Genomic DNA, 17754 nt, shown 5'->3' on the forward strand with positions numbered 1-17754 from the left:
TGTTGGTTTTTCAGCGATGAGGACAAATGGCAGAATTTGGACTTGGGCACTAAAAATAAGACCTCTTGAGTGTTGTTGTTGTGACATTCTCATAATAAGAAAACACAGTTCTTGGTGTTTTAAAATGTTACATAGTGAGTGGAACAAAATAGAGTTGATCTGCATTAATCAGTAGTAAGAAAAAAAAAACCCATCGCAAAACAAACAGAAAAGACTCCAACAAAACAAATGCAATTTCTGTTTACACGTTGGGTATTCCCAGAATTATGGAGCCTCAGCAGCACTCTTGGTTTTCGTACCAAAGGTTTTCTCAGCCAAAGTCCGCCCTTATCTCCATCACTGAGACATTTGTGTGTCAGATGCTGAGCGTTCTCGTGAGTTAAAGCATAGTGGTGATCTATAATTTAAACATATGAAAAACCAAATTAAAATTGCATTACATATGTGGTTTAAGGCAACACCAGAATTCCATTTGAAATTCTGTCCTCATGTCACCTTGTTGTAACTAAGGAGATGTCATCCTTCGGAGGATGTTTTCCTGCATGGGATGAGCCACGAAGACCAAGAACCTCTCAGCTGCTGTGGGCACAGAGCAGCCTCGAGGGATTTTGCATATATTTTATGATTCTTCTGTGAGCCTGGGGTTGTTGTAGAGAGGCAGGTTTCAAGGCACTGTAAGGCTGTCTTGCGTGCAGTGAGCTTGGTCCTTGTTTCTTTGAGACTCAGAGTGAGTATGCACTGTAGCTAATGAGCTGAAGTAAGCTCTGAAATCAAATTGCTGCCAAGTGCCTCCTTTGTACATTACAGAAAGGAGAACTACCTGAGAGGTTTGGTACCTTTTTTACTTTGTCTGACGTTATTGGAGGCTACAGGATTTGAGCTGAACCCATTGGGCAAATATTTGATCCATCAGGAGGTGAACACCAGCCCTGAGCTGAGCTGCGTGCTTTGGGAATTCATTTCCAGGGCTGGGCATTGCCTTTGTGGAGTCAAAATAGAAATGCTAATAAATCATTGCTGCTCTTGAAAAATCTGAAGAAATCTTTCTCACCCTGTGTGGAATATCTGTGGTAAGGAGGAAATGGTTTTGTTTGCATTAAGTCGGTTGATGACTGATGTCAGCATACGTAATTGAGCTGGGCTCATTTTGCCCTCGGAGGAGCAGCTTTCTCCTCTCCCATTAGCACAGCTCTGGATGTATTTTATACTTACATCTCTAATTTGGAGCAGAACTGTGGCTTGTGTGCAAAAAGTGGATGTAAAGTAAAGTTAATTTGTAATAAATGCTTAGAGAAAAGGGCTAATGAAATGCTGAAAAATAACTTTAGAGAACTCCAGTGGCAAATAAAATGTAGAAAACAGGGTTTTCTCCAGCTGAGGCTGAGTGAAGCAGTAATGGTTTGGCTTGTAGGAAAGGTGTCAGAGGTGCCTTCAGCCTTCTAGCTGTTGCAGTACTTATCCTTGCTTCTGTCCCAGCCCTCGGGCACCAGCTGCCCAGCTCTGCATAGTGCAGGAGCACTGCTCTGAGCTTCCTTGGCATGGGTTCTTTCCAGGGGAGAGGAAGGCTGCCCTGCAGGCTGCTGCGGTGATGGGGAGCTGGAGGCTGGAAGTGCAAATAGGAATGGAAATGCAGAAATGTGGGCAGAGCTAGTTCATTCTAATGGCAGCTCTGTGAAAGAGCTCGAGTCAAGGGCATTCAAAGGGATGGAGGGAGCCTTCTTTAACTCACAGGTTGTGATGGGTTGAACATTCTGCATCAGCCAAGAAAGAAAAACTGCTGCACTGGGCTGTGATGGAGCTTGAGCGAGAGCATTTCCCAAATCCCAAGGGTTACCAAGTGCAGCCACAGTTAATATCCTCAGGGTGTGTTAAAGGGTTTCGGCTTAAAACAGTCGAAACTCCTTAATGGAAAATCCCACTTGATAAGGTGCACATCCATTATTTTGCTTGAAATGGCGGTTGTGAGGTGACATGCAGCCGGTGGGTGTGAGGGCTGCGCGCTCTCCTCCTCTCTGTTCCAGGGATATCAGCCCCGTGTTGTTTCTGGACATTGCTGATGCTGGCAACGTTTCAGGGAACTTCGGAAAAAGCAAATAAGGTGTGAAGTTACCGACAGTCTGTAAAAGCAAGGACAAAACTTGCTTACGCAGCCTGGAGAAGGACAGAGTGTTCCTGCGTCTGAGGCTGCTGGTGCTTCTCCTGTGTCCTGCAGGCATCGATCCGCAGTGAATATCCCTGCAGGGAGCTCAGGAATCTGGTGGCACGCTCTGCTCCCAAGGAGTAAAGGGCAAGAGGGAGCTTTTATTTCCTTATGGTTCATTTTTCTTCCTTTAATTTCTGTTTTTGGTGGATGCTGTCTGCCAGGGGACTTGTGCAGACTGTGCTTCTTCAGTAGTTCTGATTCTGGTGGTGAGTCCTTTGGTTGTTATCCTTGTTGCAGAGTGACTCTGTGGGTGTTCCATAAAGCAGGGTCAGGCTTCTTTTACGGGTACTGAAAGTCAGAGTGTGGGTCTCATGTCCTCCTTTGTTTTAATTCATGCTGCTAATTTGTGTTGTAACTGCCCTTCCAACCTGTGATCTCAGGTTATCCAAACTGCTTAAGGAAACACTGATACCTATTTTCAAAACTTGCAAAGTCACTGACGTGGCTTCTCAGCAGGACAGGTACCAGCAAATTCGGTCCCATAGGAAATGCAGCACAGAGAGCTTGGATCCCTGTTCCTGAAGAGGTGTTTCAGTCCTTTCCCTGCAAAGAACAGGGAAGGCAGAGCCTAAATCCTTCCTTTATCCCTCCTGTGCATTAACTTCCGCCCATCAGTAACTCATGACTTCGGTGGCTGCTTTTTCTCAGTGTAAACTCTGCAATGACTTTTTCATAGCCTTTATTCTTAGGCATTCCCCTGAAGCTCATCAGAAGTTTATCCTCAAGGCAGAGCTCATTGTGTTTCTCAAGAGTAGATTGGTGACCAGAATGTAAGAAGGTCCCATAATGCCTCATAGGGCATGTGCGGTCTTAAAAACCTGCCATACCCCGATTAGCTTTTAATTTAATTCCCAAGTGTTCTGTGACTTCTCTGCTGAGCGTCTGTGGTGTTTGCATCAGAAGGGAATGTCATTGCAGAGCTGCCCTGCTTGGAGCTGTGGGAATGGTCTGCTCCCTTGTGAAACACAGTGTATATCTAAGGGAAGGTTGGCACATCACTTCTTGTACAGCCTGCGTCATCAGAGGTATGGACCTATTGATGCAAAACTAAATTAATTATATAGACTAATTTAGAAAATGAATGTTAATTGAGAATTCCTGTTCAGACACACACACACGTCTCACTAATGTGGTGGGTTTTGCTGTGTTTGCATTGTTGGCTATCAGACACCTCAGTCTGGATGTCTGGAAAACGTGATGCAGGGAGGTGCAGCTCAGTACGGCACCAGGTGTCAGGAAAATGAGGTGGAAATTTGTGTGTGTAAAATTCAGAGGGGTCAAAGTCACTGCAAAGCAGTGATGGTTGTGGGGCAAAAGGACTGAGCTTTGGAAATGTGGGTTGGCTATGATAATGAGAGCGTGCAGCTGGTTGGTTCACTCCTCATCCCAATGGACATGGGAAGCTCAGCATTTCTGCCAGGGGACAGAGAGCAGCACAAAGACTGGTATGCTTTTAGGAGGTTGCTGTGGGATTCAGCCTTTCTGTAAATAAGCATGAGCTAGAAAGAGTAGGACACATGCATTGGATGCATGGTGCCAAGCTGCTGCTGCAGCTCTACAGAGCATCTCTGCCTCATTAAGGACAGTTATAGACAGAAACAATCTTTAGACAATCTTTACAAGATAATTCAGGGATTTTTACAGTGTGTTTCTACAGTGGTTTTAGTGGCTCTTCTACCTCCCATGCTGACAAATGCTTGCTGTGTTAGCCATTTAGCAGAGTGGTACATATGGCTAAATGAATAATTAAGATGGAAGTCCCAGTTCATACACCTAGCAGTGGCATGAAGTGTCTAAAACCTCTAGATGAGAGGGAAATTGGTTATTTTAATGCTGAGACCTCAAATACCCACTGTCCTGTGATGCACAGAACTCTGTGGATCATTGGTTGTATAGAAAGCTGTTGCAGAACCAAAGGCAGCCATGATTATTGAACATGGTGCTCCTTCTGGTGGGTTCTCTGTTGGTCTGCTGTCCTCTTGTCTTCAGCCAACAGCTCCCAGATTTGGGGTAGAAGTCCATATTTTTGGGTGGGGAAAGGAAGCACCAGCACTCCTTCCTAAGAGGTTCAGTAGCAGTGAATGTAATACTGTGACTGTCTCATTCTGGAAACACAACCAATGAGTCTTTGCTGGGTGCTGCCTGCTGTACAGGAAGGAATATGCAATTTTCTCTAGTTTTTGAGTGTCTGGTCGTGGTGTGTAGGCGTGATTCTGTGTTGTGTGAGGTAACTACTCCATTTCTAGCCACAGCAAGCAGCTCTAGACTGGCTGGGCAAGTGTGTTGGCTCTTGGATGGAAACCTCAGCAGTGTCTGGGAGGAATCACATCACTGCTGTGCGCTTGTTGTGCAGTGAGCTCGAGGAAGTTCATTATTCTATGTAAGATCAAGATGTCTCGATTTACCTTTATAAGAAATAAATGTATCTCCTTTGGAGTACACCTGGTTTAATAAGGGAGGAGCAGAGCTGCTCCATCAGCACACCAAGATGCTGAAGTCAGTGTGCTGCATGCTGCTCCTTCATTCTGTTTACAATAAATAAAAGAATCCATTGAAATGCAGCACTCATTCTGAGTGGTTAATTAGGAGATGAACAATTTTGGAACAGATGACTGGATATATTACTGGATACTTCTTTTGCACAGTTTCTGAAAGATTCTAGTGTGGATATAAGTGAATGTTGCTGTTATGGACTTGTTTCCTTAACACATAATCTTCCAAGGTACTGATGCATTTGGAACTAGTGTCTTAAGTTTCTCCCATATAAAAACCACAGCTGAATAGGTGAATGCTTTTCAGCAGCAGCTCAGGCAATTCCAAAACGCTTTCAGCAACATCATTACCACATCCAGTGAGTCCAGCCTGCGTCCGCTGCTGCAAAAACATCCGCTCCTCGCGGTGCTGCTTAGTGAGTTCTGAAGGGAAGAAAATTGCTTTGGGTAATAAAAATGACACACAAAAGACAGAAGCTGTGATTTATTTTGGGAGATTGAGTAGAGTGGCAAGCAGCACTTTAAAGGTCACTTGTCTCAAATAAACCTTATATCTCTCTCAGATTTAAAGAGATGCTGCAGTGTTTTCTTACACCTAGCTTGCATTAAATGTCTTTCCCAATAACATATGGCAAAGTCCAGCTGGAGCATCGTGGGTGCCCATGTGCTTTATAGGCGATGGAAATTAATGTGAGTGCTGGCTGAGGGAACGAAGATCAGTTCTAAGTGATTAATGACTTGATTAGAAGTGCTCCTCTGGGGAGGGGTGGTGGTGGTTTGAGTTAGTCTTCAGTCTGTGAGAAGTACATACAAATGGCACACCTGACTTTCCTTTGTTTTGTGAGCTCCGTTTTGCTCCAGCGATACTTCTTAGCCTCAACACATAAAACTGCCTTTGTCACACACATCTTACATGTTACGTTGCCAATTACAGCAGGTGGGCTGGCGTGGCACTTTGGCAGCGCTGCTGTTTGGGGGAGAGCTGCAAGGTAATGCACTGAGTCGGTTCTGCTCCTGATCTCCCTCCTTCCTCGCCTGAAGGTCTCTGAGCTGTTCCCAAAGGCTGCAGGGCATTGTGAGTCTGGCAAGCAGAGCTGGAATTCAGCTTCCACACTTCACCTTGCACTGAGCACACTATGGGAACCAGCAGCAGAGCCTCAGGGGCTTAACCAGTGCCTTAACTCAGGAGGCTTTAAGGGAGATAGTGGAATATATTCCGCCTTGCATGCATTAGTGGTGTCTACTGCTTTTCTGCATATGGCACAGAAATGTGTGCTGTAAGAAGCATTCATTTGGATTTAAAGCAAAGCCAAGCAGCACCCCATCCATGCTGGAGTGGAATCCTACCTCCCTCGTGTCAGCTCTCACCGTACACAGATAGGTTCTCTTGCCCCTGGATTGGGTTCTGCCAGCCAAGGGCTTCCACCTTTTTACTGCTCCCTTAAGCAGAGTTTTTTGGTGGCAAAAAAATCTTCTTCAAAGTGTTGGATCTCCTGTGTGTTTGGATCGAGTTTGCTGCTTGGTATCTACAGCTGGGAGGGTCAGTTTGGTTTGCCTTGGTTTTAATGGCAATTTGTGACAGCTTAACAATCTTTTGCATTTCAAACCTTTAAAAGAAATGTATCCATTTTTGAATTACGTGCTTCATCCTGGATTGCAGCATGAGGTGATGTTCAGGATTGTGGCATTATGCCTTTGCCATCTCATGAGCTCTTTGATCTGCTGGTGTGTGTCAGTGAGCTGCAAAGGGCCGGACCTTTGTTCTGCAGGTGATGCATCGTTGCACATCAGTCCCGTAAGATCACAAGTGTGACTGGGCACCTTCATCTAAATTCACATTTTTTCAAAATACATGTCAGTGTCAGGTGAATATTCAGATATGTAACAACACTTTTAATAATCAGTTTGCATGCAAACCAGATTTATATGACCTTTTATTTTTTTCTTTCTTTCTTTTTCCTGCCTTTTCCCCAAATCCCTTTCGTTTACAGCTTCCAGCTGATCTTACCAAGATGCATCTTACAGACAATCCTCACCCTCAGGTGACTCACGTCCCTTCAAGCCAGTCTGGGTGCAGCATTGCCAGCGATTCTGGGAGCAGCAGCCTGTCTGATATCTATCAGGTAGAATTGCATTTGTTTCTTAGTTCTCTTTTTCCCCTCCCCACCCCCCCCAAGCTGGAAATTGCATTTTGCCTTTCCTAATTGCTCTGGTAGCATTTTGTGCTGCTGTAATGTCGGCTGGTTATCAGAAAACACGAGGTCAGACATTCACCACACACAGTTGTTTGTTATATTTGCTGTTGGCTGCCAGAATTTGGGCGGAAGTCCATCAGGAGCCGCTGCACAGCCCTTGTGGGAACATTGCTGCATGCTCTTCTGATGGCACTTCCTCTCTGGTTTTCCCTTGGCATGCATTCCATTAGCAGTGAGGTAGGTGACAGTGACCATATGAGGGTGGTGGTGACAGTATGTGTGCAGGTGAGCGCACATGTGAGCATTAGTGCTTGGCTTCATTGCAGTTTTATTAAATACTGGCTGAACACGGTTTGTATTGATGAAGAATAAATTATAATGAAAATGAGCGCAGTTGCAGTACAGAATGCAACAAAAGAAGTGCAGCAAGTTCTTACACCACATAGTATCAGGCTTGCCTACAAGAGGAGCTTGGTTCTGGTTTATTTCTTGCCTTATCATTTGAAGGGAAGACTTGGGGTTTGGTTTTGGTGTGTTTCTTTTCCCCCAGTCTTGTTAACATTAAGAACACCTTGTTCCTGTTCCATTTTCTCTGGAAAAAAGAGGAATTGCTTATAGATTGCGTGACACCAAAGCAGTGGCAGTTAATCACTGCCTCCCCTTCCTAATGCTTCTGCAAACCCAGTGCTGCTTCCCACCTCCACAGCTCCCTCCTTGCTTTTCACCTCTCTTTGTACCAGCACGTGTCCTGTTGCTTTTAAAAAACACATGAGGTGATTTATGTGCTGTATTATGGAGCAGATTTCATGAAACCCTTTTGCCTGTCAGGTTCCTTGGTTATTTGCATTTGTTGCTCACAGCAGATGCCCTGTTCTGCAAACAAAAGCATGGTAATAAACATACTCTCTGCACTGACTGACCGTGCAAATTCCGTTGTTTCTTGTTGGGAATAGAAGTTGAGGAACACTGAGAGATAACTTATTAAGTACGTTATCTGTAAGCGAAGCAGAGCGGCTGCCTCGTGCCAAGTTGCAGAGCTGGGTTCACGGGTGCACTTGTGATGGAGGGATCAGTTTGTTTGTCTCAGAAATTGCACAACTTTTTCACTTCCGAGTTCAGATCCGCTTACATTACCAACTAGATAGGAACTGCTGAGTGTTGTGTGGGCACAGCTGGAATGTAGATACCTGTTCTCCTGGGTTCTGTCTGGGTACAGTGTGACAAAGAGATACTGATGATATATCTTTCTTACAGCAAAGTATTGCAAGTTAACTTTAAAGATAAGACATTCAAAGCATTAACAGTCTGAATGGGTTTGTCCCATCCAATCTATTCTTTTACTTCTTTCCATTTGCTCTCTACCAGCCAGCTCAGAATCCCTTTGATTCTCAATAGCTCTTTCCAGACACACCCTGCATTCCTCGCAGCAGCGTTGAAAGATTTTGTTCTTCACGTTGTCTGTTTTATTTGGTGTTTTTTCTTTCTCCTTTTTCTCCCTTTGGAATTAATTCTCCTGGCTCAAAAAATAACCAGCTGCAGTCACCAGAACGTCTGTGGCCTGTGGCTGTGCTACCTGGGCAGCTTACACAGTGAGGCTGATGGAGCTTTTTGCTGGCCGTCTTCTGCCTGTCTACCTGAGCCATTTGGAAGGATTATATTAAGTGAAAAGCACTTCCAATGTATTATTGATGAAGCAAATATTCCAGTGAGGAGGGTATACTTTTATCCTGTGTGGTTAAATGCATTTGAAATGTTGCATTCCTGCTCTTAAAGAAAATGCCAAAAGAGCGTAATGGTTAAACAAACAGAAATTACATAAATAAAGTAAATGAAGGAGTAGCGTTTTAATCTGCACTGCAACACTCCGACGGTGGTGAAGTATATTTATGTCCCTGAAGGAATTACAGATTTACTCATATTTAAATAAGCTTTTCATAAAGCATTTGGAAAACGTTGCCTTTGCTTTTGCAGTCAGTTTCTTCTCTGTTGCGTGCCAAACTCTCCAGGACTATCATTAATGTCAAAGGAGGAGCATTTCTGAGTAATTTTTATTAATGTAGCCTTGAAGTGACCTTTTGAATGAACGATATCATAACATTAATTTTTAGTGTGTAGCACAGCCGTAATTCCAGAGCAGGAAATGGATTAGTATGATAGAAACAAAGGGTGAAACATTTTTTTGTTAAGGTTTGGAAAGGGTTTTGGTTCATCTGCATACACTTTATTCATCGACAGCTTTGAAATGAGTTTTCACTTCTTCCAGCTGCTTCTCAGTGCAGGATGTTAACCAGGAAATGAGCACAGGAGCTGAAGGTGAGCTCAGCAGAAACGAGCCCTGCCTGCAGCACGGCTGCAAACACATGGCATTGAAACCAAAGCTGCTGAGGAGAATAAATCTGTGATGATGTTTTCTCCCTTCACACCTTCATTTGTATATATTTGAAAGCTTTTCCTCCTTTTTCTTTTTTAAATGACGTATTTAATTTGCGTGTTTGTTTTTCTTCAGCCTCTTTCTGACAGCTTACCTTCAGAGCTCGGGTGTTCAGGCACTTAGGAGAAGCCTTGTGGTTATGCATATAAGTGGAAATGAAGGATTATAACTTCTGCAAACAGCCCCTTGGCCTTGTAATAGGTATCCTCAGGGAAAAGCTATTCTGCAGGTATTACAGTGAGCAAACATTTCCGTTTGCTTTTTCATGGGGTGAGCTCTAAGAAGGCCAGCAGAGGTACTGTAGGCAATCCAGGCTGTACGTGCAGACCTGGGTGGGACTGTGGTCTAACTCTGAGTGCAGCAGAGTTGTTGCCTTTATGAATGACTTTCAGTGCTCTCCCCTTTACCAAGGGAGAAATTCTTATCTATTTTTCCTTATCTATTTAGTTCTGCCAGTCATCTGCTCAGTGGTTCTTTTCTCTTTTTTTTTTTTTTTTTGCCATCTCTCATTTGTCACTTCAGCAGTTTGTGTTATTTGTGGGCAGCGATGTCATTGCCCAGCAATAGTTCCGTCTGTGGTTAAGGATTTTAAGTTAAAATGGATTATCTATAAAATATGCAGCAGGGTTTAGGGCTTTACTATGGGCTTTTCTGTCAATTCTGAAGTCTTGGACACTTTTCCCTTGAAAGAATTGACATGAAGGAAAGCAAAAACCCCATGTTCTTAATAGCAGGTTGAACCAGGAGCCATGAGCACTAAAATTACCTGTCATGCAGAGTTATTACAGAACGGAAAGTCCTTCACATGAATTTGTGTCAATATCACCAGAGTTATGAGGGCTCCTTGGCTTCCAGAGCTGGTGCCTGGGACACCTCTAGGGATCAAGCTTTGCCAAACATAGTCTTGTTGTCTCCTTAAGGAATTTAACAGGCAAAATCTGTGGTGATATATAAAGCCAAAGTGGTGTGATTTTAGAATAGCCAACAAGGGTTTTGGCCATGATCTGGTGCTCATTTCTGTGCAGGCTGTACAATGCACATTTGAAATATCACTTGCCTGTAGAACCTGCATCCTCCATTTTGTTACCTTAGCTTAATGTTATTGAAGTGGGAATTAGCACTGTACTCGGTTTTACTCTGCTTGGGAAATGGAATATGAATTGTGGCTGTTCAGATGAAGAGATGCTGGAAAGGTCTTAGAATGAAACGCGGCACTGAGCATGTGCTGCCAAGGCTCTCCAAGCACAATTTGCACTTCGGCTTAATTCCAAAACTGTTAATGTGTGAGCTACATAAGCCAGTGAAGTGATGTAATAAAAACAGATTTAACCCTATGTTCTGCCACCCTGCTCTGTAGGAAACGTTTGTTAAGTCACATAAGCCTTTTTTATTAGGTTTGGTGAGTAATTGTAACAAGGAGGACAAGTCCGAAGACCTCAGGAATATACCTGACCCAGTGTTTGTCTGCCTGGTGCAGAGGGCAGTGCTGCTGCATCTGCCCAAGGTCTGGGTTTGCACTGGCAGCTCTGTGATCAAATCAACTCTGGCTTTGGTGATGCAACTCAGACTTGAAAACAGCAGTGCTTCAGCACTTGTGCTGCTTATGTCATGTCTGGAGCTTCAAGCAGTAGGCAGGAGACAGGATTAGTAAACGTCACTGAGTTATTGATAAATATTTCTCACTTCAGAAGAGCGAAGAGTGTTCCATCTCCTTTTTAATATCCTGCCATCAAACACTGGGTTGCACCCAATGAAGCAGAGACATCTAACAGCTCTGCTTTGCGCTGTAGCTGTTAGCTCATCACAGGCTTTCCAGCCGTTCTCATGGAGTGTCTGGAAGTGCAATGTTGTAGGCACGTCAGGGAATTGGTGTTAATGAACAATATTCTAATTGACCGTAGGGAAATGTTCCACTGGGGCTCTTCCAATGGCTGTAAAAATGACTGACAATAAAGGAGATGGGCATAGATACTCATATTTTTGCTGTGTTCTCAAATGTGTACCTCTGAAAACGTACCAAAATGGAATGTGTTTGTTCAGAGTCCATGGTGCACCAATGGCACTTTAAAAAACAAAATCATAGAAATTAGTGTTTAAACAATTTGTGTCTAACAGCTGCCAGTGGGAGTTTGTTAACAATATTACAATAGGTGTCCATTGATCAAGTTGCGTGCTGCCTTAAATTAAGACGAAATGATTGAGGGGGTATTCTGTGGGAACTGGAAGGTTGAAACTGCTTGGTTTTGTTTTTTCTTTCTTGCCTTCCATCTGTTTGGAAAGTTATTTTCATTCCATTACATCATTGAAACTTGACATGAGGAAATATTGCAAACAGTCCTTGTGTGATGCTGCTTTTTGGTGCCAGCATTTCTTTATCTTAAACTGTGGCTTCGTGTGTCTGCTCAGTTTGGTGTCTATATTGCCACCTATTGATGACAGCAGCGATGTGTCTAGACGTTGGATGGCTAGTGTTATTACTGAGTTATATTACTACTTGGTTAATATAAAGTCTTAAATTGTGAAAAGCCATTTGTTCATGTGAATTCCCAAGGACTAAGCACTGTAAAGAAGTGAGAATTGGCCAGTAGAGACAGGAGTACTCATCCTCACCTTTCTTTCAGTTATGTTCTCCACCCAACGTATTGACCATACACCAGGATTACAACCATTGTACAGTACTGAAACTAAAAATAAGATCAAATCCCTTTAATTGTATGCACTCAGCCTGGATTATTGTCCCTCAGTGTCACACAGTTGGTATCGATAGACTTGTATTGCCTGCAGATCATTGGGAGCGTCATTAGTAAAGAAAGAGAGCACGTGCCCAGTGCACTAACTTTGGATTCAGAACTTGTGATCATAATTCTGTAGCGTGGTGTTCCTTTATGCCACAGGTAGATATTTATGCTGTCTACTTTCTAGTTTAAATTGTTGGTCATAGAATTTGTTTGCATTGTTAACTCTACTAAGATAAGACCAAAATTAATTGAATGGAATCATTGAAGTCTTTATCTGATGGATGTCTTCTCTGTAGGCTACAGAAAGTGAGATGGGAGATGTTGATTTAACAGGTCTTCCAGAAGCACCTGTAGACTCTGAAGATGAAGAAGAAGAGGAAGATGAAGATATTGACAGAACTTCAGATCCGCTCCTAGGGCGAGATGTTGTACGAGAGTGCCTTGAGAAAGAGCCTGCAGATAAAACTGATGATGATATCGGTGAGGAGAAAAAGAAGTCGATCTTTGTATAAACCTGTATCATGTAACTTCAGTCAGAGAGCATACATGTAAACTGTTAATATTAAATGTATATCATCATTGTTATGAATGATGCCTTCCAGAGATCACATTGCTCCAGGGATACTGTTAATTAAATGCTTTTTCTTCTATCTGGAAGAATATTTGCTCTGAGCATTCAAATATTTTGAGAAAATGGTCTTTGAAACTCCTATTACTAAGTGTTGAGTGTCACAGTCATTGTGTCTGTTGGTAGGAGGGTAACATGGTAACTTTGACTGCCTTTGACTGTTGAACTAATTAATTCTGGAACATTGAAGAGAACACACTGGTGCTGCAGTGTAGATAAGCTTAATCATAAACTGCAAAACATTTGAAAGGAAAATAGTTTATTGCAGTGCCTAACTGGAAATTGGCATTCGTTTAATGGCAAAATTTAGGTTATACTTTACTTTTGATTACTTCTCTAAACTCTGAAAAGTGTTTCGTGCTCTTGATAAGCTTATAATTACTGTACAGTAAGGGTATTTTTCTGAATGTTTGAAGCTGAAGTGCTTTCACACTTAGCTAGATTGCTGCCATAAGAGTCAATCAGGGCATGATCAGGACTGCAGAGCCAAGTTTTTTCCCCAGGTTCTGATGACAAAAGCCATACTGGGCTCATTTAGCTGCAGGCACTAACAAGGATTGTAACACCACTGAGCAGTTCCTTCTGTGTATTAATCTGAGGTTTAATAGACCTGTGGGAGGGCATGATATCTAAGGAACCCCTGGGCCTTGCAGTCTTCATACTGACATTTCCTTTGTCTAACAGAGCAATTATTGGAATTTATGCATCAACTCCCTGCCTTTGCAAACATGACAATGTCTGTAAGAAGAGAACTTTGCTCAGTGATGATATTTGAAGTAGTGGAGCAAGCGGGAGCCGTCATACTTGAAGATGGCCAGGAGGTAAGTAACCGTGTGGAACATGGTTGAAGCACCATGGGCAGAAGGCTGCAAGCTGTGACAGGCTGGGGAATGTTCTCTGCTCCTCTCCCACTCCTGAAAACTACAGAATTCCTCACCTCTTACCATGACCCACTTCTGAAATCCCTAAACCTTTGTCCATCTATGTGTTAGATTCTGCCTGTGTACTCTTGACTTCCTTGTTCAGGACTTTAGTGTGGTTGAGTGTAGGAATAGAAAACCAAAACACAACAAAAACAGCATTCAGTAATTTATGCTGTGGATTACTATCAGTTTAAGTGCTAAAATCTAAGAGCTTAATTCCGAGATTACTTGTACAGAAGAATGCATGATTTCCATTGGTCAAATAACTCCCTAATTTTTACCCACTGTCATGGAGATGGATCCTTGAACAGCAGTGTAGGTAGCATAACCTAAATATCTGCATTGGAAGCAGTTGCCATTTAAGTAGTGGTTGGACTCCCAACGTTGGTGCTCTGAATTCTTCCCTGCAGCCTCTCCTTGTACTTCAATCCAGAGATCGGGGATGGCTGCAGCCCATCAGTGCTCTGTGGGTGCTGAATGTGCTCTTGTTTCTAGTAGTGACCAAGTGGGGGGAAGAGCCCTCATGCTCGTTAAATAGTATAAATATACTGTAGCAATTAGCACACTGATTAAAAAGCAATCTATTCATCAGCATTGCTCCCCACTGAATTAGTACTGAAATGAATGAAGAATGCTGAAAAGCATTCTTGTTTCAGCCAGCTTTATTGCTTGCTTTACAGTACGAATTTCTGGTGAATTACATGTTGCAAAACTGTGGTGGCAACAAACTGGAGACTGCAAAAATAAAGCTTTTTGGGCCGGGAGCACTGGAACAGTTTATACAAATCTTTTGAATGAGCTTCACTTCTTAAATGTGTTTTTCACTCCCTCTAGCTCGATTCTTGGTATGTTATTTTAAATGGCACAGTGGAAATCAGCTATCCTGATGGGAAGAGCGAGAGCCTCTGTATGGGAAATAGTTTTGGGATCACTCCCTCCTTGGAGAAACAGTACATGAATGGAGTGGTCAGAACCAAAGTAGATGACTGTCAGGTAAGATCACAGTCTGCACATCTAGCTCGTATTTCTAAGCAATCTAATAAAAGACAGCAAACGTCTTTCGTCTTAAGGCATGATCTTCAGTTTAGGAGCAGAAGAAAGGAGATTGGTTTTGGATGGGCCAGGGGCTCTGCTCCTTAGACTTATTGTACACTGAGTAGCGGAGATGTATTTTAAATTGCTGTTGTGTGAGAAACAGGAACTTCTGCTTTCTGTTGAAACATAACCTTAGTTCACCCTAGTTGTGCTTTGTATGTGATTGACATGCAATAAGAACAGATAAACAGACAACAGCCATATCCAGCTTTTACAGAGTTTGTTCTCTGGATGATTATCATTACGTTCTGGAGACATAACATGTTGATCAGTTTTATTTCCCTCTATTTATAACTTTCTGGTGTAGCTGGGCAGAACAGACTGAATAATAACAAGTACTGTGCTATGGTGGTTGTGTCAGCGCAGCCCAGAGATGGGGCATGAGGATACGTTCATGTTTTCAGTATTTAATGATTGCATGTTGTCTGGGACAGTTTGTGTGTATAGCCCAGCAAGACTACTGGAGAATTCTGAACCACGTGGAAAAAAACACTCATAAGGTTGAGGAAGAAGGAGAAATTGTTATGGTTAAGGAACACAGGGAGCTGGATCGCAGTGGAACCAGAAAGGGACACATTGTTATCAAGGTGAATTTCCTCCCATTCTTTCTAATAATCTATTAAACCTTTATTCATTTTGGTTTAAATCTGGAACTTGTGTTCAGTTTTGTCTGTCTTACCTCAAAAATTTAATTCTGAGGAATTTATATTGTTTTACAAATCTACTTCCATATGTCTTTTAATCAACGTAGGCCTTTGGGGCTCGTACTGACAGCACTCCTTGTGTGGTGGTTTGGGCTCTGCAGTCTGGAAGAAAAACTTCAACTGTTTGTAATAAACAGAATTATGAGATATTGCAGGTTGTTCTGGCCAGTTACAAGCTGCAAAATGGTTTGGGAGGAACACGAGGACTTGATTTAAATAGATCAGTGTATTTGTTTTTCCTTGAGTTTTCCAAAACTGAAGTTTGGAACACAGTTTTAAGCTAAAGGGACTCTCTGAGAGAGGTGCTGGCAGGAGATATCAGCTGTATTTGCATTCTGTGTTAAAGGCAACACCTGAGCGGCTCATCATGCACTTGATAGAAGAACATTCTATTGTGGATCCAACTTACATCGAAGATTTCCTTTTAACATACCGAACGTTTCTAACGAGCCCCTTGGAAGTTGGGAATAAACTCCTGGAGTGGTTCACAGTGGACAGCCTCAGGGATAAGGTGGGTTCCAGCCTCCGAGGGTCATAAATGTGTAGGTGTTCTCTGCAAAGTGAGTTGTGTCACTGCTGCTCTTCTACAGGATGATCTCCTGTTTAATTGAGTTAAGAGTCCAACACCTGTCTCTCTGAAATCCTTTTACGTATTTATTTTACTTTTACCAGCAACTTGTGGAAATTTTATTCATGATTTCTTGGATGTGTCACCTTTGTTCTCGCAGCAGCTTTGTGTTCACCTTCCATCATTTTTCCTTGTGGAGTTTTTCAGTGTTTTGAACATACCTTATTAGAGCAGCTTACCATGCAGGCTGTACTCAGAGTAAACTGTGCTGCTGATAATGACTCTACTGTGAATAGAACCATGTTCAGCCCTGTGTAACTATGGAAAACTCACATGGTTTGGAACTTGTGTTCATATCCACTTTGTTGAAAATGGTGGCAGTAAAATCTTGGCCATCAGTTTTATGTGTTCGAGATGGAGCCGAAGCACAACTATGGAAGCTGTGTGGGTTTTTGTGGAAGAAGTTGGCTGTGCTCCTTCACTATGGTTACTGTTCCTCCCTTTTTCCATGTACTCCTTCTGGCAACAACTGTTTCTTTAAGAAAATGAATGTAAAGAAGGAAACTAAAAGAAACTGATCTCAGCAAATAGAAGAGGAAGTCATTATTTTTAGAAGAGAAACTGCCCTGGTTTAGTATTTCTTAACAGTGGGGATAGATGAAATAGTTGCCAGATTGAGTTTGTGGTGAATGGCAGTAACTGTATCACACATAAATGCAGCCCAAACAATTAGCTTCAAAACTTAGAAGAAAGTTTTTTATTGTTACATTGTACAACTTCCTTGGAGAGGATGTAATTAGGAGGCTTTAAAAAGATCTGTTATATGAAAGGCAAAAGGAAGAGAGGACTAAAGGTAGATTAGTGTACCAGAAAGTACTGAGGGGTGTAATCAGCCGGATATGAAGATGTCTGATACTTGTTGTTTTCTTTCATCTCCACAAGGAAGGGAAATCAGGAGTTGATTTCAAGTGCAAATGGCTTTTGCTAAGGAATGCATTAATATGTGATGTGTTATTCTGTCATGGCCTTGGATTCTTTTTTTTGCTTGTAGATTACAGCCTGTAGGAGAAAAAACGTATTTTGTTGTATGCTTTTTTTCCAGGTTACCAGGGTGGTTTTACTGTGGGTGAACAACCATTTCAATGACTTTGAAGGTGATCCTGCCATGACTCGATTTCTAGAAGAGTTTGAAAAGAACTTAGAAAACACGGTAGGAGTGAAGGACAGCTGTCACACTTCTACTGCTATGCACTTCCATTTTCCTGTGTGTTTGCAAGGGTTAACACATTGTAGTCCGTAAGAAAACACTGAATAGGTGGCTTTTAACATGGGTGTATTTGTTTTAAAACATATATTTAGATACAGCGCTCTCATAAAGCAGCGCACCTGGTGCTCATTTATGTGTCTTTGCATCACTGCAGAAGGTTTATTAAGATTTGGATACATAGAATCATAATTTCTCTTACCTTTTTTTTTTCTATACATTTCTACTAAAAGAAACATCACACTCAGTTTCATATCTCTTGTATTACAGAAAATGAAAGGCCATCTCAGATTGCTGAATATTGCTTGTGCTGCCAAGGCAAAATGGAGACAAATTACCTTGCAAAAGCCTTCTAGAGACTCACCTCTCTATTTCAGCCTTCTTGGAGGAAGTGACAAAGGTTTTGGTATCTTTGTTGAGACTGTGGAAGCGGGGAGTAAAGCTGCAGAAGCCGGACTTAAGCGTGGTGATCAGGTAAGAAGTGTAAAGTTAGTTTTAAACATCCATCTCTCA

The 17754-nt window shown here is 42.3% G+C and overlaps 1 protein-coding gene across 18 annotated transcripts in view; it reads left to right on the forward strand.

Moving 5' to 3' along the window:
* The window catches only part of RAPGEF6 (Rap guanine nucleotide exchange factor 6), a 103002-nt gene that overhangs the window by 51527 nt on the left and 33721 nt on the right, over positions 1 to 17754 (forward strand). For 17 of the 18 annotated variants that reach the window (XM_085518718.1, XM_085518711.1, XM_085518719.1 and 14 more), the window contains 8 exons: positions 6687 to 6818; positions 12356 to 12539; positions 13372 to 13508; positions 14445 to 14603; positions 15140 to 15292; positions 15756 to 15920; positions 17080 to 17187; positions 17512 to 17715. In XM_085518718.1, coding sequence (XP_085374844.1) covers positions 6687 to 6818; positions 12356 to 12539; positions 13372 to 13508; positions 14445 to 14603; positions 15140 to 15292; positions 15756 to 15920; positions 17080 to 17187; positions 17512 to 17715 — 1242 coding nt within the window. The remainder of the gene's footprint in view (positions 1 to 6686; positions 6819 to 12355; positions 12540 to 13371; positions 13509 to 14444; positions 14604 to 15139; positions 15293 to 15755; positions 15921 to 17079; positions 17188 to 17511; positions 17716 to 17754) is intronic. The other variant, XM_085518717.1, reaches the window with a different exon arrangement.

This window comes from Coturnix japonica, chromosome 18, assembly GCF_054131305.1.
Source record: "Coturnix japonica strain WE chromosome 18, WE-NBRP24, whole genome shotgun sequence".
In the NCBI taxonomy this organism is placed as follows: domain Eukaryota; kingdom Metazoa; phylum Chordata; class Aves; order Galliformes; family Phasianidae; genus Coturnix; species Coturnix japonica.